We start from the raw sequence: 26,926 nt of genomic DNA, 5'->3' as shown, positions 1-26,926 counted from the left end.
CAGAGCTAGAAAAATAAGACTTTCACAGAGGCATTAAGTTGATATTGCTCATTTTTGTTTTACATAAATGCATATTTTTTGTAGTCCCTATCAGTGGTGAGAGACCATCCGATTTTGTACTCCCTCGGGTAGAAGACTCTGAAGTCTAAGCGGAGGTTCAGACTATAAGATAATATATGGCAGATAAAAACGTATAGTAGAACAGAATAAAAAATTATCATGACCAGGGCAAACTATTAGCACACGTATTTTAAATGGATAAGTAAATAAAGCCTTTGGTGCTTACAGCCTTTATGGAAAAATATACAATACAGTACCAAAGGCCAGAAGCTGAGCTTGTTTTTTATTAGCCTTAAGTAAAGGTGACCACATACTTGTCAACTGACCAGTAATAACACTCCGTAGGGACTATCCAGGGAGGTTCCATGTGTCAGAGAGATTAAGGATGAGGTAGAAAAGGGGTTATCTCTGACCTATGGTGTCTTTATGACTAAAGATTTCCTTCAAGCCTCAGTGCGTTCAAAGAGGAAGTTTGTTAGAAGAATTCTGCAAAAACAAAATGCTTGAAAGGCTAAGAAAGCCTCTAGGGGCTATATATTGTCATGCGATTCCCACTGACATCAGCGAAGTCTGCATACAAGTCTCCCAGTAAAATCAATCTGAAGTGTACATTTAGTTTCTGAATGCTAAACCTGGATGTGTGCTACAAGTGTAAACCAGTAGATCAGTGGATTTTTATTCTGTCAGAAAATGTATTCAGAAGGAGGAGGGCTATATCATGGGAGTTAACTCAGCGAGTCTTTTTTGTTTGATCAACGTAAAATCTTGGCTTTCATATGCTTCTGAAGCTTCGATTGCAAAGATTCACCCTAAAAAATTGCTTTAGAACACTTGTCAAGGTTTTTAATAATTTCAGGGCATCTTTTAAGACATTACAGGCTCTGGTCCTGATTCTTGGCTGACCTACTCTTTCTGTAGCCATTTGTACCAGGGCAGAGTGATGACTGTGGCAGGTCACGATCCAGAACAGCAGCAGTCCCATTCACTTGGTTCTGATATCAGTGTGGAGATGGGGGAATTTCTCTCCTGCGGGGAAGTATGGAGTTTTCCAACCTGTTGCTAATTCCAAGAGAAATGGTTGATCTCATACTTCAGACTTATGTAGAGAACGCTTGAGTAATGCTTTCCTAACCACAACTGTGTGTTTGGACACTTTCTGCAGAAAATGCTTCCCAGAGTGAGCTGCGAGATCTACTTTCAGAGTTCAACCTTTTGAAGCAGGTGAACCATCCTCATGTCATCAAACTTTATGGAGCGTGCAGTCAAGATGGTAAATATTAGAAACTCGTTATTAAGATGAAAACATCAAGCAAGGAAATAAAGAGCAGTTTGTTGATTGGTTTGGACCACTGCTTAATCATTGCTGAGCACCTTTTAAATTTGCTGCCAGCTGAAGAAACAAGAGACCTATCAGAAAAGCAATGTTTGAAGGGAAGGGGAAATGCTAATTCAGTGTAACTAAGCATTCTTCCTGTGGTTTTCTTCAATACACATTTTGATTATGAAGCTATTTATATTTAACAAATCTACTACCAGTTCCCTTCCAATCGATATATATTTTTATATTATGTTGATGCTCAGTAAGTCTTCTCAAATATGGGTTATATTTAAAGTTTAATGGGGATTCCATTATTGTTGTTGTTATCCATACTAAGACAATGCTTTGAGGCTTAAGCCAGGGAGGGAGATCTCCCTTTGGGGAGAAAAAAAAATCCACCAAAAAACCAACCAAAGAAAAAAGACAGCTACAGATCCTTTTGTTAAAATGTAGCTGGATAGTTAGATTGATACCTGGTTCTCCACCTCTGTCACAAAACTGTTGTCTCCCTCTTGTGAAATATTTGGTAAAACCCTCGCTCTTAGAAACCTATATTTTAAGGGGGAGAATTTTTGGGTGCATGTATTATAAACTGCCAATGAAGCAAATTTTCACTGTTGTGCACAGGAATTAGTATGAATAATTTCTGTTCATGTTAAATGAAGTTGCGTCGCAACATCCTCTTCCATTTGCATCTGCAATTATGCATCCTAAAATGACAGCGTGCATGTTGCAACCTTGGGCAAAGGCCTGCCTTGTTTGCCCACCCAGATCTGTTGCAAGTGGCACTTTTAGTTGTAGACAGAGAATAATTCAGGACTGAGTCATCTCTGAGTCTTAGTAAGGTAATGAACTAGCAGGGCAGGGGATATATATTTTTTTTTTTCTTTTCAGTACAATGTATTTTTTCATCCCAAAGGAAGTGAATTGTTCCTGAGTCACAGGCTTTTAATAAATATCAAGTTAATTCATTAGCGTATGGGGTGGGAGGGCTTTGATACAGCAGACAAGTGTATTTAGCATTAAAGCACTGAGTGGATATTATTCATGTGGGTAATGGGGAGGAGAAACTAATGGATTGAAATGTCAGAATGTTTTTAAGCGCTCTGAAAAGGCACCTTAAATACAACACTGGAATTAGTAGATGATTGCGAGCTCAGTATCACACGCTCCACGAAAATATTTTGATTTTAATTTTTTTTTAAGTTTCTCTAAGTTGGCCTGTTTCACAGATCTGATATGTAAGAAGGTTGTCTCTTTTCTAGTCTCAGATTATCTAGATGAGGGAATGTAACAATAGGCTGAATTCTGCTTTGATTTAGGCTGAAACTCACTCACTTTGCATAGAGGGTGTCAGCTAAAAATATTCTATGATTCCATGGCTGTTCTGTGCCTTTTATGTAAAGGCCAGAGGTGCCTAGAGCCTCTGACTGTTCAAAAAATGTGTTGATTAGAATAGACTTTTTTTAAAAAATAAAATCAAATCATTATGTATTAATTGTTTACTTATCAGTGTGTTTGTTTATTTCAGGCCCGCTGTATTTAATTGTGGAATATGCTAAATATGGCTCCTTGCGCAGTTTTCTCAGGGAAAGTCGAAAAGTAGGACCCAGCTACGTGGGTAGTGATGGCAACAGAAATTCAAGTTATTTGGATAACCCTGATGAGAGAGCCTTAACAATGGGAGATCTGATCTCATTTGCATGGCAGATATCCCGGGGAATGCAGTACCTTGCAGAAATGAAGGTAGGGCAGTGTAATAGTGCACGTCCTTGTGATAGATGGACATGTCAGCAGTTGGTTCCTCCACGAGACGCATAATCACTGTTGTTCGTTTCTTCCAAAAGCTTGTCCATCGTGATTTAGCAGCCAGAAATGTATTGGTGGCAGAAGGGCGCAAAATGAAGATTTCTGATTTTGGCCTCTCCCGTGATGTATATGAAGAAGATTCATATGTCAAGAGGAGTAAGGTACAGTGCATATTAAAACCAGTAGTGGGAATTAGGCTGCAGGACTTGGGCACAGAAGAAAAAGATAATAGCTATTTGTAATTAACTTAGAATAATTCTATTTTAAAGAAATGAAAATGAAGCAAAATGATGAACTTAATCAGAGGGACAGTAATATATATTTATGTGTTAAAAAAAAAAAACATCCTATTTAAGTCACCATTACTTCCTCCACATCTTTTTGTTGACTTGTCAACACAACTGATTTATTTCTTATATGCAAAAGTAAATAAAAGTAGAAGGGTCACTACAATGATGAAGGCCTTAGAGCATCTGACATGCAAGGAAAGGCTGATGGAGCTGAGTTTGTTTAGCCCGGAGAAAAGAGGGCTCAGGGGGATCTTATCAATGTGTATAAATACCTGATGGGAGGGAATAAAGCCAACAGAGCCAGGCTCTTCTCAGGGTGGCCCAGTGACAAGAGGCAGTGGGTGCTATTTTAAATATGAGAAATTGCATTTAAAGAAAAGAAAAAACTTTTTTACTGTAACAGTGATCGAACACTGGAACAGGCTGCCCAGAGAATCTCCATCTCTGGAGATATTCAGTGGCTGGCTGGAAATGGTCTCCAGAAACCTGCCGTGGCTGAGCCTGCTCTGAGCGCAGAGGGGTGAGGTCCCAGCCCACCCTCTGCGGTTCTGTGATCCTGTGAAAAGTTGCAGGACAATGTGTAAAGAGTAGGATGAGATCAGCTGTTTTTTAAAAGCGATGTGCCAAATAGTCTGTGATAAATTATTTCATTTTCTTAAGGCTAGAGAGTTCACACGAGATGCTTAAAAATACCATGTGTTTTGTTAGTATAAATACAGAAGAATGACACCTTTTTTCGTTGCGGAAGCTTTCAATTATTAACCTTTTTAAAGGTAGAGAGATGCCCATTTTTAAAAGATGTGGGCCCTCTCATTTATCCAGTTCGTCATCACGCTGCTTGAAATCACAAACAAAAAACCCCATCATTTTTCTCTGTTGTTTTCCTACTTATAATTAAAAATATAAACAAAAAACCACAAGGAGTTGAAAAAAATTCAGAAAATTTCTATAAAGATCCTAATTTCAGGAACTGGCATCTCTGTGTAACTTCAGAAATTAGCACATCTATGGACAAGATTTGAATCAAAGCCCTCCTACAAATACTGACAAACGTATGAACGATACCAAATCTTAATCAAAATGGTACATCAGAGGTTGGGGTAGATTAGGAGCTAATGCTACCTGCCAGAGGTTACTTAAAGCCATTCTATTTAGCCTGCCACAGTAAATTATTGTCAGGCGCCTAGATACAGTTCTGTCTGCTCGCAGTGCTCGTGGCAGGATTCAGCGTACGGTAACGTTTCACCTGTTGGACTGTGCAAAGGGAATTTGATGGAAAGACGAGTTGTTGAGTCACGTCACTACTTCCCTGAAAAGAAATGCTTGAACATAATAACTTTGAGACTAAGAAGATAAGTTAAGGCTTGTCGTTTACTTATTCTTGTAAAAAATACTGTCAAATACAGCAGGCCAACTCCTGCTTTCTGCCTGTTTGCGTCCACCTGTCACTGACATCAGCAGAACTTTTACAAGTCAGTCCCAGGCCAGACTGTGACATTCGCTAACGCTACTTTTCGGTTGACTCTTTCTGAGATGAGTAGTGTTGGTTCAGTTCCCTCTACGACTTAATATGGAAGAGTCGCCAACAGAAATTTTTGTGTGTGAAAATTTTAGATTTGAACGAAAAGATTTCCATAAATACTGCGAATTTTCAGTTTAGCTTTCCCTGTTTTTTCAGGCCAGTTTGTGTGAACGTTTTGTAAGTCAAAATAAGTTGTGAAGAAAAAAAACCTTTTGGAAGAGATTATCTTATGTAAAAGGGCTTTGCCATGTTCACTTAGCTGTCTTCTGGTGTACGTGTTTTACATTGATCTATACCAGTTGCTCTGTATTTTAAGAATGATGCACTTACATAAAGGCAGTTCCATTTTATTTGGTGGCGTGGTGATGTACTGAATGGATATTTTCTCTTCTGAGACACTCATCGCCGTAGTATTCTTCAAAGCCTAACAAGCATCTGTCTGCTTGCATAGGGGAGCAGGGAAAAGAAAAAAAATTGAGAGGAAGGAAGAGAAGGATAAGTTTCAAATCCTACTGAAACAGTTGTTGCACGTATATATGAATTTCATGAGAACAAGAAGTAAGGCATATGAGTGCTAGTGATACTGTGAAGGTTATGAAACATCTTGGAAATTTTGCAAACCTAGATTTTCATGAATATCTGGGGCAGATTTCTAGATTTTGTCAGTGAATTTCTGCCAGTGGAAAGTAGCTACTTGTAGATTCAAGTTAGTAACCAGTAACTGAATATGACTGTCCAGGTACAGTTCTAAAACTAAAGGTATCTTAGCATCTAGGTGCTTCCATTTATGCATCATACCTGATATAAATGGATAGCTCTTCCTCTTTAATCATCATCTCCCATCATTTTTGCATTTGCACGTTTCCCCAAAGCAATGGGATGTATCCTGTTAGAAGACAGACATTCATGTTTGAGCAATATAACTCTTTAGATGAAGCTCTTTGTTAAGAGGAGAGTTGAGTTTATCTGACTTAAACTGGTGACCATCTGGAAAAAAAACCCACAACACTTTATTGTACATAATTAGATTACTGAAGTCTGTGCAATGAAATGAATGAGTGATTTTTAAAAACTCTTACAAATGCTCTTCTCACTGTTTTTCTTATGAAATGACAATGCTTGTCATTCAGACCATTGGAAAATATTAGAGCGTGGACAGAGTGTCTGTTACAGTTTTGAAGACAAATACCTTGGGTTTCCACTTGGAAACTTAATTTTCTGACCAGTAATTGCATTGTTGCTTTTTTTCCCTCCTAGGGTCGGATACCTGTTAAATGGATGGCCATAGAGTCCCTATTTGATCACATCTATACAACACAAAGTGATGTGTAAGTGTAAATTGTTGCATTCTTTATGGTTTACGTACTTGTTTAAGGAGATGAGGGAGGAAGCGCAACAAGGTACACCGTAGCCAAAGGTGTTACTCTTACAGAGAGACATGAAGAACACAGCCTGGATAACACCATCAGCTGGCAGTGATACATAAAATTTTGGTGTTGAAGAAAAGATTATCAGAGGTACTTAGGTACATAATTCCTGTTGAAATTAGCCAGGGTTGGATCTGTTTATGTGACATGGTTGCCTTTGAATATATAGACACAAATTATTAGTCTTTGCTAAAGATAATGGTCGTACAAACTTCCCAATTCTTGTTCATCACATTGTCTGTAACGCTTCCTGGCAGATGAGGGATAGGGTGGGAAGAAGGGAAGGAAAATTTAATGCCTGGCCTCGCTCCTGTTGAAATCAATGACAAAACTCCAATTAATTTTAACAACAGCCAGCTCAGACCTTAGGGGAATATTCCAGTTCCAGTGCCAAGATGCAAGTTCATTTGCATGATTAGGGAAACAGAGATCTTGAAGATGGATCTGCTCTTTCCCCACCTGTGATGATAAGGTGGCAAAGCTACCACAGCTAAGCTGTTTCGCATCTGATGGGCAAGGAGCCAGGCAGAGGAGTGTTTGTGTACATTTAACTCAATCGGATACTGTCATTTCTTTCTCTCTGGGATGACAGACACTGTAAAACTAAGTACTATGTATTTACGAGAAAAACCTCTAAGCGACTGCAAAAGCAGTAGTACTTATGCCTGATTTTCTGCTAGGTAGCATTTTAGCATTTGATACTTTCCAAGTTGCCCTTGAAAGAGGATCTGACTAAAGTAATGATTTCATTAAACTCAAATGGAGTAAAACATACCAATCTCAATGACATTTCACTTTAGGGGCAAACACTTTGATAATAGCACTATGTGCAAATAGGAACCTTTTGATTTGTACTTCTAAAATTATTTACATTTACTTTTTACACTTCTCTCTGCAGGTTGAGCAGTTTTAGTGAAATATTTTGCTTGCCTTGGAAATTCCTTACAAAATGAATTTCCAAAATATTTTCATTTACTTTGTTGCACTTTGAGTAAGACAAGAAAAAAGATTGGGGTAGTTCTCGGGAGAATGTCACTTTTACTAAGGTTTGCCTACAAGTTTTTCTGCGTCTCTTTTTATCCTCCTGAGAGTATCCATTGTGCTGACCTGCTCCTCTACAATGACTTTTCACAGATAATTGTTAAAATTCTTTTAAAAACTTCTTAGCGTATTTTTAATTTCTTCATTTTCTGCAAAACAGATTTGCCACTATGGTTTGGGGCCAGAACAGATTGTGTTGTTATATAACTGCCTTTTCTTTGATTGTTGATTGATCTTCTGGATCCAACACCATTCCTCCCTGTTTGTTTTCCTGATGGGCTGCTATTAAGCCTAGGAGCCTGTCTCTTGTACATGTGACACAACTCCAGGCAGAGATTGCCCAGCTGGCGTCGAGCAAGCCCTGGATGGCACGCTGGGGCTGCGTAGCTTTACTGCTTCCCAGATCTGGATTAGTATCTCCGTGTAAAGCCATGCTGATTTACCGGCTTTCTTGGAGATGCATCAGGTATTTTTACCAGAGCACTGCACTGTGCTTTGTAGGTCCGCTTCAATACAACGGCATAAAAGGTCTAAATATCTGGCACGCTTACACAGTGCCTTTGACTCACTGGTGAGGTCACCTTCACTGTTCATGTCATTATACATGAAGTAATCTGAGTGGTGTATGGCAGCTCCTAATTTAGAACAGTACTGAGACACACATGGAGAACTGCAAAGCAAATCCTCTCCAGCACTAGGTTCCACGAATGCCGTTCCAACAGCAGCAAACTGATAAAGGAAGTACTTCTTTGCAGCATTTATTGTTATTTTAGGATAATTACACTCACTGAAAATATTACTTTATGAATATTCTTTGTTGGTTTTGGTGATGCAATTATATTTTAGATGACCAAATATATATTAATGTACTCAACAACCATTCCAATATGCTCTTTTTTATCTGATACTCCGTGTTTTCTATTTTCCAGCCTCTTCCTTCTAAAGCCTTTCTGTGTAGTTAGTGGTTAGCAGTGCTTAATAGCAGTACCACTTGCCAGCGTTTACAAAATCCCTTTTTGCTTCAGAGGTCAATGACATCAGTGGAAAGCTAGCCTCCTGTCTTCCTCTTCACATATTTTTCTTTCCTGGCTTTTTCTGTTCACATTTTTGTTCAGCAATAAACATAGCACAACGGGAATTTTTTCACCTCCCATTTCTCCTCCCATAGCAAATCATTTGTATAATGATTTGAAAGCATTGCAGCATTCTACAGCATTCTAGTCTAATATGCCCATTTACTAAACAACTTTAATTAAGAAATTATTCAACTGATCCCTCCTTTCACATTCTATAAATTCCTCTTAAGCAGAAGAGGAGGATTTTAAAAATAAAACCTGCCACGCTACGAAGTTTATTTGAATTAATCATGGACAGAATTGTAACCTGATGGCAGAGCATAATTGGCTTCAAAAAGGGTATGAGGACGTATATTAATAAAGTATATGAAAATGCTATAAATATTCATTAGCTTTCAAGAATGTGCAGAGTGATTAAAAATTAATTCAATGAATGGCATCAGGGACCAAAACGGCAGCATACCACTCAGGACTGCATGAGACTCACTTTGGCTTCTCTGCCTATTTTGTAAGTTTTATTGCTGGATTTTTGGGGTTTCAGTTGTTCTTTAACATGTGAGCAGCGCAGGTGGAATGTAGTCAGACAGGAGGTGAGGTTTGTGGCTAACATTTTGAGGTGGAATTTTCAAAGGGAATCAGATACTGCTGCTTGGTTTGGCATTAGGTGCGTAACACTTCCTAAAATCTTCTTAAAAGTGGAGTTTTCACAGAAATTGCCCAATGATGAGAGCACAAAAGCTAACATTTGTCATAAATTGTATGTATTTTGCTTCCAGATGCATCCCATTGAGTATCCCCTTTGAGTAAAACAGTGTTGGCTGGTTTCCTTCATTTTGATCATCTAAATTTTGGCAGTTCTGTCAGTTGAGCAGATTCGGAGTAATTTGTAGCTTCTTTGTGTCTCAAAAAAGCTTTCCACTAAGGAAGGAAAAACATTTTTGCTTCTCTTCTCCTGACCTTCCCTCCAAAAATGGACTAATTTAATCCATCTAAATATTTCCAACCCATTAAGCAAAGTCTTTTTGTTTGAGCTCATTGAGAAAGTAGGTTAAAAAAGTCACCATTTCTGCTGTTTGTTTTAGAAAACAGTTTCTTCTGTCTTCCATTCTATGTTAAACTATATTTTAGGCATTTGGCATTTCCAGAGTAAATTCTTTCCTCTTCTTCCATCAACTCTAAGACGAAAATTAAGTCTTGAATTGCTGAAATGGCCCAACAGATAAGGTGAAATCAAAGGTGTTGCTTATGATTGAAATAAACACATTCTGCATACAAAGACACACAACCTTTGCTGTCAAGACAGCAAACCAGTCCCTTGGTAACTGGTTGAACCAGGCTGTGTAAATTTAGACAATCCTTTCTGAATAGGAGGATAAGGGCTAATCAGAGAGGTCAGACTCTCTCTGTAGCCAAAGGAAGAAGAGAGGCACCTCCAGGAGCACTGTACAGAAGAGGAACAAGCCTTTGGGCTGGGCCACCATGGGAAGGACTTTCTCTTTCTGCTTTTCTGGATAAAAGAGGTGTATCCCTTATCTCTACTGTCTTGGTTGCTAATCTTTTTAGTGAATAGTATCTGGGAACAAGGATGGCCCTATATATGCATCTGTTCGGCCCCTCTGGCTCAGCAATGTCTTGAATTTGGTTGGGTTCTGAAAACGCTAGAAAGAGATTTGTTGGGCACACTAAGGTCTTGAAACCTACCACTCTAAATAAAAGCTCATTTTGTCTTTTTCAGGTGGTCATTTGGGGTTTTGCTATGGGAGATTGTAACTTTGGGAGGCAACCCCTACCCAGGTATTGCTCCCGAAAGACTCTTTAATCTCCTAAAAACAGGCTATAGAATGGAGAGGCCAGAAAACTGCAGTGAAGAAATGTAAGTAGCTCTTGATCTGATTAGATTCAAAAAACATCTCTTGAATAAATATGTTTAAATAAATACCACATAAATACTATTCTGTATATCTCAGAGGTATAATCAAAGTTTGTAACGCTCAAAAGAATGTAATGAAATTAGTGAACAGTAAAGTGCAGGAAAAGAATTGGCAACAGAATGCTTGCAGCTACATCCGAAATATTTGTAGGATATCGAATAACACACTTGCCAAACAATTAGAAGTTTGAATATTCAAAGCTTTTGAGGGTGGGGGGAGGAGGAGAATTTCATAAAAAACAGTGGTTGCTGAAATATTCAAGAAAATGTTTCAGTACTTTACTGCAAATGAGATAGATGTTCCATCCACAGTCAGTCTGTTAGTTGCCCTGGCATTACATAGAAAGGATACCTTGGTCCAGAAATCTATACCCTAGAAGACACAAATTTTCTGTGACTTGATAAGCCCATGGCAATTTCTTTTCGTTTTGGAGACAGTTCATATTTTATTGTCTGATTTATTAAAACGCGGTCACTGTGAAATAACTTCTCTCTGTGGTTCTTCCATGGCATTTGGAGATGAGGCATGATTTGATGTTCAGCCTGCAAATCTGGTTATGGTCAGGGTTTTTTTAAGAAGTTACCAGGCTATAATCACTATGACATCTCTTTTGACTGATTTTCAATATGAAGGATGCTTTGGCCACATCTGGGCTGAGAAAATATAGTATAAATAATATAATTTTTTTTTAAATACCATATACAGAGAAATAACGTTAAGGATTTCTGAATTTAGGGCAGGGTAGAATTTTATAAGAGTCACTGGCAAAGATCCTCTAGAAAATACTTAATATTTAATTTTTTTGTTTGTTTCATCTCAAAAGGGAATAAGACTTAATTTCTGAAACATATATCATTGATAATTATTAGGTTAAGCAAGTTGGCCATGTCTGAGTTTCTTTTTTCTTATTCAAGCCACATCATGATTTTCTGACTGGTTTAGATTTTTTCTGTTTTACTCAGAAATTTTTCTGACAACCTTTGAGAGCCCACTTTAAGGACCATTTTTCTTAAATTGCATTCTCCCCTCAAGTAAGAGAGTGAGAGATCATGGATGAGGGAAAAAAATGCAGTGCTTTTCAATAGCTCGCTGTAGTCCTTGTAGCCAACTATCTCCATAATTAGAGCACTTTTGTGACTAGATTACTTAATCCTGAGAACACTTGAGCTAGCAAACTCACATGAACGGCGCAGGTTAGAGAGTTACACGTCCAGAACTTGGCCAATGTCTGTCTGAGACTCGCTCGACTATAAAGCTTTTAATTCTGCTCCCTTTCATTTCCACGCTGTGTGCTATAGAAGGCAGTTAAAGACCAAATAAGAATAGTTATAATCAAAATAACAATAATAGAAGTAATGAAAAGAATGTTAGTTTGTGCAAGTAGTCTTAGGTTAGGCTTTACTTTGAAGAAAAGTTTACTGAAGCTTTTCAGAATTTAAACAAATGAAGAACAAAATTCTACTTTCTGATATAACATCAGAGTTTTTCAGATTGGGAGACGCACATCAGTGATGATATACAAGTTTATTCAAAGTCATATGCAAACAAAATCAGTTAGAAATCTGGTGTGCTGCCTACACATGAGGTGGTCCTTTGAGAAAGTGAAAATAACGAAAGAAACCTAAGACTACAGTCCTTTAAGGACAGCCAAGTGCAGCATCATTTAAACTCATAAAGACTCACAAAAATAAAAGCCCGTTTTGTTAATGTCGGTTGTTGATTCAAGGGAATTTTACCAGAACACACAACAGAGATTGATGTACTCGCGGATGGCCTTTATGCCACAGTTCAACTTCAGTGCTATAAATTATTTGAGCAGGAGCATGACCCACTTCTAATAATTTTTTTTTTCCACCTTGCATCGGGTCACAGGTACAACCTGATGTTGCGCTGTTGGAAGCAAGAACCCGATAAAAGACCAACATTTGCTGAGATCAGCAAGGAACTAGAGAAGATGATGGTGAAGAGTAGGGTAAGTGTGGGAAAGCATGAGTTTTGTGATCATCTGAGTTTGAATATACAAAAGTAATGATTTTTAAAATTTTTTTTATAAAAGGTAATTTACTTTTAATCAAATTTTGAAGCACTTAAATATCTAATTTCTGCCAAATGCATTCAGGTTTTTGAAAGCGGTGCTACTTTATATAGTGGCTTTGGTCACTTCAATCCTAAATGCAGATGCCTAAATGCAGATCTGTCTAGCTTCCTTAAATTAAAAAAAAAAAGAAATTAGAAAAATTACTGTGAAAAGTTACTCCTAAATTGCACTCCTGAATAAATAACCCTAGGAAGCCTAGAACTAGTATTTCCTTGAATCTGATTTAGCAGCAGATGATGCTGCTAGCATCAGCAACAGAGCATGATAGCAACAGAGATACGAAAGCTATATGATTCCACCATTCTGAGTTACTTTTAAACTATTATAATTCCATATAGACTTTATTTGAAAGAATGGATGCTGAGGTCTAAAATAAGTCCAAGTTGCATATATTTATAAAATGTATACGTACCTACTTGCACATAAACTTTTTGTTTTTTAATCTACTAGTTAGGGGAAGGGGACAGTTACAAATGAAAAACAGAGGAAATACGGCGACTGTTACCAGATTTGAGAATGTGATGGCATTTGCATTGGGTGCAGAAAAGACTAATAAACAAATGGGAACAATTTTATTCCGAATGTGAATGTAAAAATGAGTTCTAAATTAAAAATGGCAAAGTGAAAGGTCTAGACTGTACATTAAATCACTCTGACTCTTAAACCACTAACTTAGACCTGCTGGGAATCAGTATGCAGATGATCTGCATGTCCAGTGCCAGACTTGGCATACAGAGGTTGGCAAGTTTTCTGAAATTTTCATCATAATTAAAACCAAAGCCAATCCAAAATAGAGCTGGAGAAATTACTAATTTTTCTTCTTGCCTTTCTGAATGAAAAATTCTGAAGATTTTTCAACATATAAAACTGGGTAACTTTACCTCTTTAAAGTTTAATTTCAGTAAATTTCCAAAGGAAAAGCCATTTTGAAAGTAAAAAGTATGTTTTAGATTAGTTGAAAATGCTTCATATTTGGTTTTTTGCATCAAAGCAGTTCATCAGCGTAGATGAAAACCTACGAATTCTTATGGTTGACCTAAATATTTAGCTGCCGAACAGCAGCAGCAAAAGCTTTTTTTGGCAATATTTACACAGCTAATTTTATACATGCTTATGTAATAGTTTTTGTAAAATGATGAGAAGATCTGAGTACCTTCTCCTTTGAGCGCGCTTATGTATCTATATATTTCAGGCATGCATATGTATCAGGCATAACAAAAATTGAAGGTCAAATAAATCAGTTAGCACAGCCCTTTAACTTCTTGGTTATTTTACTGAGGTGCAGAATTAAGGGAAGTATTAATATGTCTCTAGCACGTCTCGTGTTCTGGCAAATCAGATACTCCCCAAGATGCTATGGCGGCAGGCAGGGAGAGCCTCCTCAGGTGCCAGAGGTACTATCAAAGGACAAATGCCGTGGGGTCTGTAGTTGCTTGTTTTCAAGAAAGCAGATGCTTGTTTAGCCTTTATGTCTAAGCAGCAACACTGCCATGTAGGTTAACCCGGCTTTTTCTGTGTTCACTTCTTAGGACTACTTAGATCTTGCGGCTTCCACACCTTCTGATTCCTTACTTTATGATGATGGGCTCTCAGAAGAGGAGACACCACTCGTGGACTGTAATAATGCTCCCCTCCCTCGAACCCTCCCTTCCACATGGATTGAAAACAAACTCTATGGTAGAATTTCACATGCATTTACTAGATTCTAGCAACACAAAAAAAAAAAAATGATTTTTCTTCTGCACTGTTCTCAGACTCTGTAACCCCATTACAGTGTTTCTTGTCTGAATGAAGCCGATCAAAATTTGCTTGGAAGCTTCTTTTGGGTTTTTTTGTTTGTTTGTTTGTTTTTTCTTTTGGTAAACGTCAAAGTTTGCATCAGGATCATCCTTTAGTCATTTTGCAGCTGTGTTTAAAATAAATGTTTTTAAAAGGATGTGAAAATAAGTAAAATGACTAGATATCATACAGTAAAAGAAACAAAAAAGATCAGGGAAGTATTCTCAGGGGAAATATAAAATGCTAATGAGTATCTAATTTAACTATCCTGTTGGGGGAGGCTAGGAACATTTAAAGTATGTTAGATTCTGCACCTCTAATTTAAGCAATAGACTTTTTTTTTTTTTAAATACTGGTTTTTTTGCTATAGCTCAATGATAGGACCCATCTGCAACATTTTTCATTTGTCAAGATGGATTTCTAAATTTCAGCTGCTGTTAATGCATTCTGGATCCATGAGCTGAAATGTCTATTTAATGTATCATAGAATGAAACCAGAGTATTATATACAGAGGGTAGAAATACTGTATATAAGTATTATATACAAACTAAATCAACATGTGAAGTCCTTTGAAAATTGACTTAACAATGGGCATTTTGAAAATACACTCAGCTGTTTTCACGTCCTTTGATTTATTATGAAAAATGTCAGTACTAAGCCTTGATTGAATTATGTAGCAAGTGTTTTTAAAAAGAACATATGCTTTCATATTGTGATGGTGAGATGGACAGTAAAAATGGTTCTTGCCAAAACTCCTACATTTTGTCTCCTGATTAAATATTCTACATGGTTTTAGACATTTACTAACATCACAGATATTTTTTTCATTCTTCAAGCAGTATGACTTTTGAAAAGTTGGATCTTTTAACTTAAAAGTTGCCATTAAAACATGGCTTTGGTCTATTTTTGATCTATACCTTAGCTATCATTTTCTTTAATAGGTTCCCCCAACTCACGTTCGCTTTGGGGCACTTAGTGGCCAGATTGTTAAAAGAATGCAGTAACAGAAAAAGTTGCCACCGAGGTTGATGGCAGATGCCGAATGCTTAATAAGCAACAAAATCAGATTTCTGGTTTTGAAAATCTTGCCCCTGGTATGATTCTCTGCTTGTACAGCTGGATCAACATGGTGCTGAGCGCTCTGCTTCCATTTTGGTGTTCGCTTGTGCCTAAACTGAGCAGCAGTTACTGGACTCAATGCAAATAATTACATGCCTGAAATACACGTTTAAACGCTGAATCGAGACAAGAGTGCTCAGGACTGTGTTGGACTTTACTCAGTTGTGCTCCTGGGATTTCCTAAAATTAAGCAGGGAACGCTGGTGAGGGTGTGAGAGTGTCCCCAAAACCTCACTGAAGCCAAAGGAAAGGCGCCCATTTAAGTAAATGGAAATACTCTCAGTCATTGTAATGGACTTTGGATCCTGTCCCAAATAGGTTTATTAATTCTTGGAGCACTTCCTGTACAGCAAGAACTTCCTCTTGCAAAGCAATATATTGCTACGTGATTGTTAGAAAAGAAAATTATGGAAAGTTGGAGGCTCATCAGAAGAAAAATTACTAGTTTTTTATTATGCACATGTGCGTGCGCGCACACAATTTTTTATCAAGTAAGCACTTTATTTTTTCAGGGTTTTTGCCTACATCTGAATTTGTGCTTCAGGGATTTCAAAACATCATTTATATGAATTGATTTGGGACAAAATCCAGTGGACTGGCTTAAAATATTGAAGGGAGTTTTGCCAAGGGCCTTACTGTCTGCACATGAAGTTATGGTTCTTCAGTGCAGAAAAAATTATCTGTTTTCATTTTTAGGCATGTCATACCCGAACTGGCCTGAGGAGAGCCCCGTTCCACTCACAAGATTCGATGGCACTAACTCTGTGTTTTCAAGATATGCAAATGATAGTGTATATGCTAACTGGATGGTTTCACACTCAGCGGCAAAATTTATGGACAAGTTTGATAGCTAGAATTTTCTTTGTGAAAGGTAATGGATTCCTGAGGGGAACAGAGATGCAAAGAATGGAAAGTCCATTGGCTCGTTCTTTGTACAATCAACAACTAACTTTTAAATTGGCAAACCCTTTTATTGGTAGTTTCTAAAGTGTGTTGTTCATGCTGAAGACTATAATTGGTGATTTCCCCTTTCAGAAAACACGTCAAGCGGGATAAGAGTTGTAGTTCCAGTACTTCTTTCTAGATTGCCATTTTGCATATGGTTCCATTTGGCACCTTCTTACTGCAAATGGCCTCTCACTTCATTCTCGCTGGTTTTTAGACTAACCATCCTGTGTTACAGCTTTCTTGGATGGGAAAATGTACTTGAACTGCTACTTTATAGTGGCTGTTAGCGTACGACCACTTGATCTAAGTAGGAAGCACAAACAATATATGGAAGGGAGGGGGGAAATAGGCGCCCAAGTTACTGAGCTGACTGTCAAATGACAAGTGTTACAATGATCTTGGCACTAACAAAGCCTGTATCTTGGGTTGGAAGCAAACATTAACTCAAGAGAGGACTTGAGATTCAAGATTTGAAGTCTTGTAAAATGTGTTGTCTTGTCTTAATGAGAAGAGAGTTTGTCTTATTAGTCTTAACTTCTCGTACCTTTAGCACAATGGAGATAAATTTGATACAAGATAAGCTGTATGGCAATCAAGAGTGTTCATCTGACACTATTTACTTTCCATCACCTACATCTTACTAATTTTAAAATGTACAACCTTGTACAATTGTAATTCCTCTTCTGAGTTCAAAATAGACTGTACAGCATTTTTAGATTGGATTCGAGTAAAGAGATTTTGTTTGCAGTCATGTTCAGTGGGTTGGAGTCCTCCTCTCAGCTCCGAATTGGATACACTGCCATGCACAGGACACTGCCATGACATAACTCCAAGTAAACCTACTACCTTGAAAGTCATGAGTAAACAACACTTGCACAGCAAAATTGGTCCAAAACTCTAGTGGTAATGAAACTATACAAGGAAGATCTCATCGGAATTTGTTAAGGTGAAATATAAAAATGTTGTGCTTACAACACTGACTTATATTTGGGAAAACGATCAGACTGTGGGTTGTGTTCTATGTGGAAGAGTAAATGATCAGCGCTACTTTTGTCTTTATTTGTAATCTAATATGGTTAAAGATAACTTTTTGTTTGCTACAAATGTTGGGACGTAAATCCCAAGTGACTCGTTGTTAGCGTTGTGATGGTTATTCTAAATAATCCAATTCTACCAAAGCTTGCTCCTGTCACTTACGATCCAGTTTAGCTGTTTTCAGATGTTGTTTTGTGTATCAACTTTATGTTTCCATTAAAGTCTGTGATTTCAGAAACAAGAGAGTCAGACTGCCAAAACCTGAACACAGATTTTCATTTTACAAAAAGTGGGATATGAAGCGCTGTGTTGGAATTTAAACACCTTCACTGTTGGATATCATATCTGATCCTGTCCTGGTTGTGGACGAGCACTAAACAGAATGACTTTTTCTTGGTACAAACATTTGCTGTGTTGTATAAAGCTTATATGCAGTAAACAGATACAGCTACGTATACAGAAAGGGTTCAGTTGTGATATAATGGTGATCTGCAGTGCCACGACACAACTGTCAGAGTGCATACTTTAAAATAAATGGCACTGAAAATTAAGCCCATTATATGGGCTTTTTTTTCCTATTGAGAGAACTATGAAAAAAGAAGAGAAAAATGGAACTTGTGGTAACTTCTTGCTTTTTCCAGTCCTTTTCCCATATTTTATGTCTGTAAATGGGAATTCTTTATTTGCCATGAGCAATCAAGGCATCAAGATTTTTGGTTTGGGTTTTTTTTTTAATTCTTCCTTAAATTAAGAAATTCTTTTCACCAGCTATCTTCAGCAACAATATTCAACTGGGAGATGTGAAGTACCCAGTTTCTAACCTGAAAAGCCCTGCGACAACGTTGCTGTGCAGTAGGTGAGTGAGATAGTAAGTGATGCTGAAATAACCAGTGGATGCAGAAAGTACTGTGTATTTTAGACTTCCAGTATGAGTCAATGTTGTTTCAGACATTAATTCCTGTGAAAAATTTCACTAACAGTTATTGTCACCTATGTTACCAGACATAGATTCTGCATATAAAATAAATAGACAGTTCATAATTATAGTCGCCATACACAACTACCTGCATTAAGTGCAGCTTAGTGACAAATTCTTAACAAGTGTTTCCTAATCCAACTAATTTTGACTCCCTCCCTGCTCATGAATGTTGGTAAGAAATAGATTATTACTTTCAAGTAATTGTTCATAATACGAAAGCTTCTTATGTCTTCTGGGTATGCTATTTTTGCAAATATTTCCCTTGAAGTGTTTCCTGTTTGTTCTGTGTTGCCATTAGTCAGGGTGGTGACAGTCTTGTTTCAGTGCCCCGTTAGAGAGTAAATGTACTTCCCACGTGGGAAAAAAGTGATACTGCAGATGATTATTTCCATCGGTGCCAGAAATACTTACGCACTTGGCTGCCCTCACGAAAGTGAATTCAAAGGGAACAAATGACTCACCAAAACGTACAGGTTGGAGGCAATAACTTTCTAAACCAAATCTGCTAGCCTTTTCTGAATATCCGCAGAGATGACACAGTTTACCTGGTCTGTGCTTTGAGTTGTGACAGATGGGGGAAGGGTGAATCTCATGTATCCTTCCAGTCATTACAGCAGCACAAGGAAGTTACTGTAATATTAACTTCTACAAACTTTTCCAGAGGTATGATACTCAGAAAATCTACTGTGAGGTTGCAGTTTAGTCTGCAGACATAAGCCTGTTTCACAGAACACAAATTTTTTAAAAATCTTGTCCCATGAATATGAGGTACATAATATTTAAATCATGTGGTTTTATCTACAATTTGTCACGCAGAACGTGCACGAATCTCTATGGTATGCCCAACTGGACGTAAGTAATTCTCAAAAACGTACATTAAAAGCAAGTTTCTATTCCTTGATGTTTTATAATCAATCTTATATAAATAATACAAGCCTCAAAATTTGTCTAAAAAGGATCCTTCTACTGTAACTTTTGAAAGTTAAAAAAAAAATACTTATCATTTTGAAATGCTTTGTTTCAAAACTCAGCCCACTCCAGTGTCTCTCACTGCAGCTACAATGGTAAATTTATAACAAAATAGTAGAGATGGCGTTCAGCAGCACCAGGCAACGTTCCCCATAAGCAAGGTGCAGTTTGTCTGTAGTGAGATGAACGGTTTGACTTTCTCAGCCTAAGCTATCCTTCTCAAAAAGAACCCTGATTCCCTGAAGATGTATAGAAGTATATAAAATCTTAATAAGAAAACCTAAGCTTTTCAGGTCCACTGTATCTAACTTCCTACAATTTAAGTAGCTCCTCTGAGATTAGTGGGATCATCCATGAATAAATTACTAATAAACATTTGCAGTTTATTTGCTAGCACTTGGCTAGCAACAGTACAAAAGATAATATCAAAATATGGGCAAAGTAGCAATAGCCCATGTCTATCCATCCCTAGCGCGATATTGTAACTTGTCTTTCTAGACGGAGTATTTAGAAGCAGGTACTAGACACTAGAAGACAGGTAAGCACAAATATGTCTCTAATGTATATCGAGAAGAGACAGTGAATTAAATATTTTTCAATATTTATCAATTTGTTCAGTAAAGATAAGTTGTTCATGTAAGCTGCATTTCGTATCTATTTCTCATTTTTAATTCTTCGGGACAGCAACCTGCCTCTTCTAGTTGTAATAGACAGATATATACTCTTAATGCATTTTGAGAAGGTGAATAGTTCCTCTTTTTTCATGGTGTATTTTTTTGTTTTATCTGGTTTTTATAAAGAGTTGCATAGTATCTCAGCACAACAAATTTCTTGATAAAAACATATTTTTTGAGCTGTTACAAAAGTTCATTTTGCTGATAACGTTCTGAAATTAAGAAAAAAGGTTTTGCCTACCTGAGTACAGACGAGTTCACCTCCTCTTAAGCTCATCTGAAATAATTAGCTCCTTACTTTGGGCTAATAAGGTACATTTCATAAAAATGCAACTTCATCTCATCTGGAAGCTGTTTCACATGGATTACGGGCCAATCTGAAATGGTATGAACAATTTTAAGAGCATTGCAGTTATACTTTACATGTCAAGAAATAACTTTCCAAGTTTCTCTATCAGAAAAGAGTAGGAAAGAACTGAAATGAAATGTTGAAGGTAGTTAAAAAAAACAGTAACTTCTGAAGTCAATGACAATGTAATGATTATTGTCATTAGGTATGAGACTGAGAGTTTGATTCTATCCTTGCCAATATAAGCAAATGTGTACTAACAAATAAGATTACTGGTTTTAAGTGCATTTTTACCTTGCCATGAGAAAAGCATTCCATTTAATCATCTAAGCACAGAAGTTTGTAGACGTTCAAACCATTACACTGATAGCAAGTAATGTGCATATTTTGAATAAATAGTGACGTTTGCAGTAGGTGTTTCTGTTTGTTTTGGCTTTTTTTTTATTGGCTCCCGAATATAAAAATGGATTGGGTTTTCATAAGACACTCAGCTTTGACCTAGGTCACCTCCCATTATGGCCCTGATAAACCTCTGCTGATTTTAATGAAGAGAAAGTATATCCAGTAGGCAAATCTTGACTCAAAATTTCAATATAAAAAGATGCTTATTTTATCACAATATTGATGTAGTGGAAGGAACCACTATTTGCATGGTCAGAACTACTGAATATGTCTGCGCATAGATACAGTGCTTTAAAATGTGAGTAGGGTGTGAAGGTAAAAGCAGTCCCTGTTCCTGCCTAGTCTGCAGTTAAGGGGTAGGTCCAGTCAGCCCGATACCTGCAGAAGTCCCATGGGGAAGTTAGGTTTGCCCAGCATTTTGTGTAAGTTTCCTCTTGTATTTACAAGATGACATGCAAATAAAACATAAAGTTACAGACTTGAGGGGGAAAAGCTTAATTTTCTCACGCTCTCTGCAAGAGATTGTTATTAACAGAACCAGATATTATGATTATTTCTTAACTTCAGAAATGTGTTGGCATGTCTCAAAAGAGAAACAGAGGTCCCCTGCTGGAAAGTATGTCCATTGTAGCGGGACTAGGTTTTTAGGTATTTCATAATCTCTTCTAACTGGAGGACAGAAAAGAATGTAAGCCAACACATCTAGGGCCTTAGTTTTAGAATTATGTTTGCAAAATAATTTATTATTGAATACTGCAGGGACACAAGATTTCAATCTTTTGCAACACTGGTGCCAAAAAGTGGTTGTGGAGTTACTACATGCCACACTAGCACTACATCTGTTGGACTAGGAGCCAACAGATGACTGCAGAGAGCAGATGTGTGGCCTCTTTCTTCTCTGCTGTCACCCCGCTATTCCCTTACTCCCTGTTTGATCTGATCTGGCTAGGGACACAGATTTCCCCACAGGAGACTCTGCCATATGCTGAAGTCTGCAGGGACAGAAGGATTTGAGACGGTGACGAGATGGGGCTCCTTCTTCTATTCATATTCTGCAGGATGGGGTTCCTGACATTCTCAGTCTTGAAGCTTGTGAGCAGACAGAATAGGCAGAAGACAAATGTCCCGTGTCCCAGGCACAGGCCATGCAGAAGGTATCATGTGAGGGCTCGCAGGGAGGCTCACTGAGAAGTGCAATGTAAAAAACCCTGCAATGTAAAAAAAGCAATCTGAAATTAAGGAACAGAGGTTCACTTCAAAGGTAGAGTCCTGATCTGAACTGAGACGTTAATGTATGGGTACCCTCTGACGTTAGGAGAGGGTTGGTACCTAATACACATGGCGTGGTTTGTGACTGCGTATGTCCAGAGCTCTGAGGTTCTTATGAAAAGAGAAAGTTATCCTTACATAGAGTCATAGAATCACAGAATCATTTAGGTTGAAAAAGACCTTTGAGATCATCCTGTGGGGCTGTAGCTGAAATATCTCCTCCCACAGAAAGCTGTAGCTGTTAAAACCCCTTGGCACATCTAACACTGGGTTCTCACTGTTAACCAATCTGTTTACACAGTTCTCTCTAAACGTGTAATTGTCACTAGCCAAAAACGTTTGGATTTTTATTTCAACAAATTCCCAGCAACAAAAGGAAGGCTTAGAGATGCCAAAATTAACCTTCTGCATCTTTAGGGGCTTCAGAGATGTGAAACAGATCCGGTCTGTGTTCAGACGCAAACGAAGCAAGTTTGGTTGGAGCACAAATGCATTTCCCCAAGTTTCTGCCTTATGCTGGTACACAGCTCATTTAGAACAACTCAAGAAACTTTGGATTGCCCAACTTGAATTTTTTTAGCCCGTGATACAGCCACAGATTTTAATCCCTGTAGAAACTCAGCCTAGATCTGGCTATCAATCAAACATTGCAGTTTCCAGCCTGATTTTTCTGCATTCCACAGGTCACGTAAGTAGTTGTTTAAAGCCCTTATATAATTTTTCAGCCGTTCTGGGCTTTCCCTCCTGATATGATCGTAGTTGAAAGAGTTTGATGTGAGCACTGATTTTCATTTGCAACATGTGCCATTTTCATAGCTCCCTGCCAATGCAATTTCCTGTCTGAATTTACTATGCCTAAGGATGGAAGTATTTTAAATTTTTTAATAAAACTAAATCAAATGAATCTGTACTTATAAGCATTTGGTTTGCTAAGAATCTTCCTTGCCTATATTTAGCAAAATTTTAAAGTTATTTTTGGGAAAAAATAACAATTCCGCTTCCTCTTCTTTCAGATTTTTTTGAAGCAGCAAGCTACAGCCCAATGCAAATCACTAAAACAGTAGGATACACCGATCCTACCTGTTTACCAAATTGCTGCCAATAACAAGAATAGTCCCCGTTTATTCAAGAGTATTTCACAAAAATTCTAAAAGAACGAGGAAGAGATTTGGAGTACCTTCTTTAGAACCTTACGTCTGTTGGGGAGGAAAATTGCAGAAGGGTGGAATCCCAAGGAAGCAGAGGCTGATATGAGAGACGAGGATGCTGCTCAAAAGGGCTGCTCTTCTCCCTGGAGAAAATTGGTAACGGGTTCATTTTCTTAGGGTGACTGAAAAGTTTGGAAGAGCATTGTAGTGTGAGATGCAGAAAAAGCCCATGGAGATAAATACCAGATTTAAAGGATATTTTTTTTTAAATGTGTATGCAGCTTCAAGAGTCAGCCAGCAAGAAGCCAGCGGAGTTCACTCTTCTCCAAGACAGTTTTTGTCTGGTGAGGACTGTCAGTGATTGATTTGACAGCAGAAGACAAGAATGATTCTTACTGCTACAGGGTATAAATCATTGAGAGAGATTTTTAGCCTTGAGTCAGGAAATCATTCAAACACTTACTTAACCGGTTTTCCCGTGCAGAGAGGCTTTCTGAACTGTGGCCTGGTCCAGACATGGCAAATAGAAAGGCAGTTAAGTTTATGCTGATTACAAAGATTTTGATTTTAAAACGTTACAGTTGCAAAGCTCACACAGTGTTGCTCTTCCAGGATCATTTGTTAAAAGGAACTGTTACAAGTTGTTAAATACTGAGCAGAAACAGATGATGTGGCGTTTTGTAAAAACACTATTGAGGATATTTTAATTTATACTGAAAGACATCACCATTTTTACATGCACAAAGATAAAGTACGCAATCAAATTAGGTTGCAACAAGTTGTCATCAGAGACAACTTTTTAACCAAACAGGAATAATGTTATTGAATCATTTTGACTTGCTTAACTGAGTCTCCATTATGGTTTATTAACATTACAAAACGTCAAATGAATGTTTTGAAAAGCTAGGCCTTAAACTAGAGATTACTTATACTATTACTTGTAATTACTTATATAACCATTTTTTACAATAGCACAAATGGTTGCTTGTCTAGCACAAAGAACAGGTAACTGACATTCTTGAAGTTTAAATTAAAAAGACAATAAAAATGGAATAAAAATGTCATTTATAACCGTTCAATTCCATCTAGTAAATACTTCTGAACCTGATATTCCTTAATTTAAATGGGGCGCAGGCTGCCTGATCAGGTCTTTGTCATTCTAGTTCTAAAAATAGGAGCAGGAAAGGAGAAGCAGGAACAAATTTTCCTTGCTTTTGAGGAGAAGTGGGAACAAATTCAAGTGAATTGCAAGGCGTCTTGCTGTTCAGCTGTCCTATGATTGCATTTCTAATGTAAAATCTTGCTTTGAATTAATTTGATTTGGAGCTCCATTTTACCAACAGATGTGAGCCATTGCAAGATTCTTATTAGGAAAGCTTTTTCTTAACAAAGATAAAACAATTGTTACAAGTAAAAAATTAGAGGAGCATTATGAGACCGTTAGATAGGTAGCACAGTGACGTTTGATCCTGACTTTGCAAATCAGTTCATCTTTATCAATTAGTTTTATAATGATAACAGTGACGTCTCAACAGCATGCTTTAACACGTTTCTCAAAGTCAGCTGCTGTTTTTATGCACCACAGAAAGAGATGCCGATTTCCATGAAAACTAAACACAGCATTTTCAACTGCTCAGTTGAGGTATGGTATTTCTTTCTGGTTGTCCGCTGGTATTCTGTGGTACCCAGGCGTGTTCCCTCTTGACAAGGGAACAGTGTACGTCCTTACATCCTACCCCCCTTTAGCCCTGTCTTACGCTGTTTCAACACTGTGACAATTTTTCAGTCCTTGATAGTAAAGTACTACTAATGAAATCAAAGTCATAATGTGATTTTATTGTTATTTCCATGTCATTTTATGGAAGGAATAGTTTAAAATATGTAAAACATTGCACTTAAAAGCATTTTAGTGATGTATTTGCAACAGGAAGTGATCCCAAAAACAAAATAAACAATTTATTTTATAAACTAACTGACTGGAGTTTGGACTTAAAGGAAGGGAGACTTTTTTGAGCTATTACAGACAAGCCTGTAGCTAACGCTACAGACGTTAAACCCTAAAACTGGAGTGGAGAACAAGGATATTGTCAAAAATAGGCCAACATGGTATAGGCAATGGACACATGCAAAGTTTGTCTCTGGTCCTGTCTGTTGTACAAAGAAATGAACAACGGTTTTGTACTAAGTGTTTGCTTAACTCATCAGCAGGGGTGATCATCTCTACACGGTACCTCTCCATGGTTTGGACTGCCGGACAGGCCCAGTGGGCACAACAGATTATGCACTAAGGCCTATTAAATACTGATACACTGAATATTTTGTATAAAACATGAAGCATCTGTGATTACGGAAGTCCAAATATTTCCCTCTATAAAGATACTGTATTTAATGTAGATATTTATCTGCATAACTTGAGTTTTGGGGCATGAGGTTTTCAAGTACAAAAAGGAACACAACCAGATAACCAACCAAAAGACCTTGACAATTTATACTGTTATCTTCTCAGACAAGGAGTGGTTATGAAAGATTGTCTGGCTCAAATCTCATATATGGAATGATCTAACTTATTTCTCTTTCTGCATCCTAGACAGTGGAATCTACAGTTTAAAAAGTGACTTAATAGGACTGATTTTAAATACATTATAGTTATAACAGGTTACTGTTCTGCAATACTGGAGAAAGAAAAAAAAAGCAGGAATGTGTCATTTTTGATATGTTTTACATAATATTGAGTTCTCTAGTCAAAGTTCTCCTAATTTGTTTTCCATTCCACGTACAGAATACAGATACTTGGACTTTTTCAGAGCTGCTTTATAGTCAATATATTTGTGACAAAATTGACTTCTCTTTTTAGAAAAATGCCTAAAGCACTTCTTGGTGTCAGTAGACAGAAGCTATACAGTGAAGGTGTCTTGGAATAGTCAGAAATAAACCAATATGGAGTTCCAGCACTACATGGGCGGATTACTTTCCATACGTGTTGTTACTGGTTAGTCTGATGTGATACCCTGGGGCAGTTGCAAGTGAGCGCTGGAGCCCTGGGCACATGACCCGTTGTGCCTGCCAGAAAAAATAAGGCCATGTGGCCAGGAGAAATGATGAGGTACCGCTGCAGAATATTGCCTGCTGCTCTCGGCTCTGCTGCCTGCTCCAGCCTGGGCACTGAACGCAGCTCCCCATCTGCCTTCCCCTTCCTCTGCACCACAAACCAAAGCGACGCCTGCCCTTCTTGCACACTAGTGTTTCTGGGATCCATTTGCTGCCATCAAAGAGCTCAGCAAACGCTTGTTGCTAACAGCGACTATATATCGATTTCAAAACGAAAAAGTTATTTTAAGAGACTATATTGGAACAATTTTGGTATATCCTTCCATACCTTTTTCCAGAGGCCAATACCATTGATAAAGTTAAACTAAATTATCACTATTCAAAGAAAAAAAATGAGTGGACTATAATAAGCATTTTTGTTACTAGAAGAAAGCTTTTTCAAATAGTAGATAAAATTTTATCTTATTTACATTCACTTACAGCTGTGATTGTATTGATTACCTTATCCAGTAAGGAATGTCTTCTATTTTCATGAATGAGTATAAAAATTAGTGAGTCTGCTTTAACGTATGAAAGGACTCTATATAAATTTGAAGTCGGTTGATACTGTGGTTGATACAGTCTGTACAGACTG

At 37.6% G+C, this 26,926-nt stretch overlaps 1 protein-coding gene across 1 annotated transcript in view; it reads left to right on the top strand.

The window, feature by feature from the left end:
* RET (ret proto-oncogene) overlaps positions 1-21,687 on the top strand; it is an 89,754-nt gene extending 68,067 nt beyond the window's left edge. The window contains exons 13-20 of the mRNA XM_054206382.1: positions 1,223-1,330; positions 2,910-3,124; positions 3,226-3,348; positions 6,257-6,327; positions 10,279-10,416; positions 12,347-12,446; positions 14,102-14,249; positions 16,168-21,687. Of these exons, the coding sequence (XP_054062357.1) occupies positions 1,223-1,330; positions 2,910-3,124; positions 3,226-3,348; positions 6,257-6,327; positions 10,279-10,416; positions 12,347-12,446; positions 14,102-14,249; positions 16,168-16,325 (1,061 nt within the window). The 3' untranslated portion in view covers positions 16,326-21,687. The remainder of the gene's footprint in view (positions 1-1,222; positions 1,331-2,909; positions 3,125-3,225; positions 3,349-6,256; positions 6,328-10,278; positions 10,417-12,346; positions 12,447-14,101; positions 14,250-16,167) is intronic.
* Positions 21,688-26,926: the final 5,239 nt, after the last annotated feature.

Source organism: Rissa tridactyla, chromosome 6 (genome assembly GCF_028500815.1).
Source record: "Rissa tridactyla isolate bRisTri1 chromosome 6, bRisTri1.patW.cur.20221130, whole genome shotgun sequence".
Taxonomy (NCBI): Eukaryota; Metazoa; Chordata; class Aves; order Charadriiformes; family Laridae; genus Rissa; species Rissa tridactyla.
This window is presented reverse-complemented; position numbering and strand designations above follow the sequence as displayed.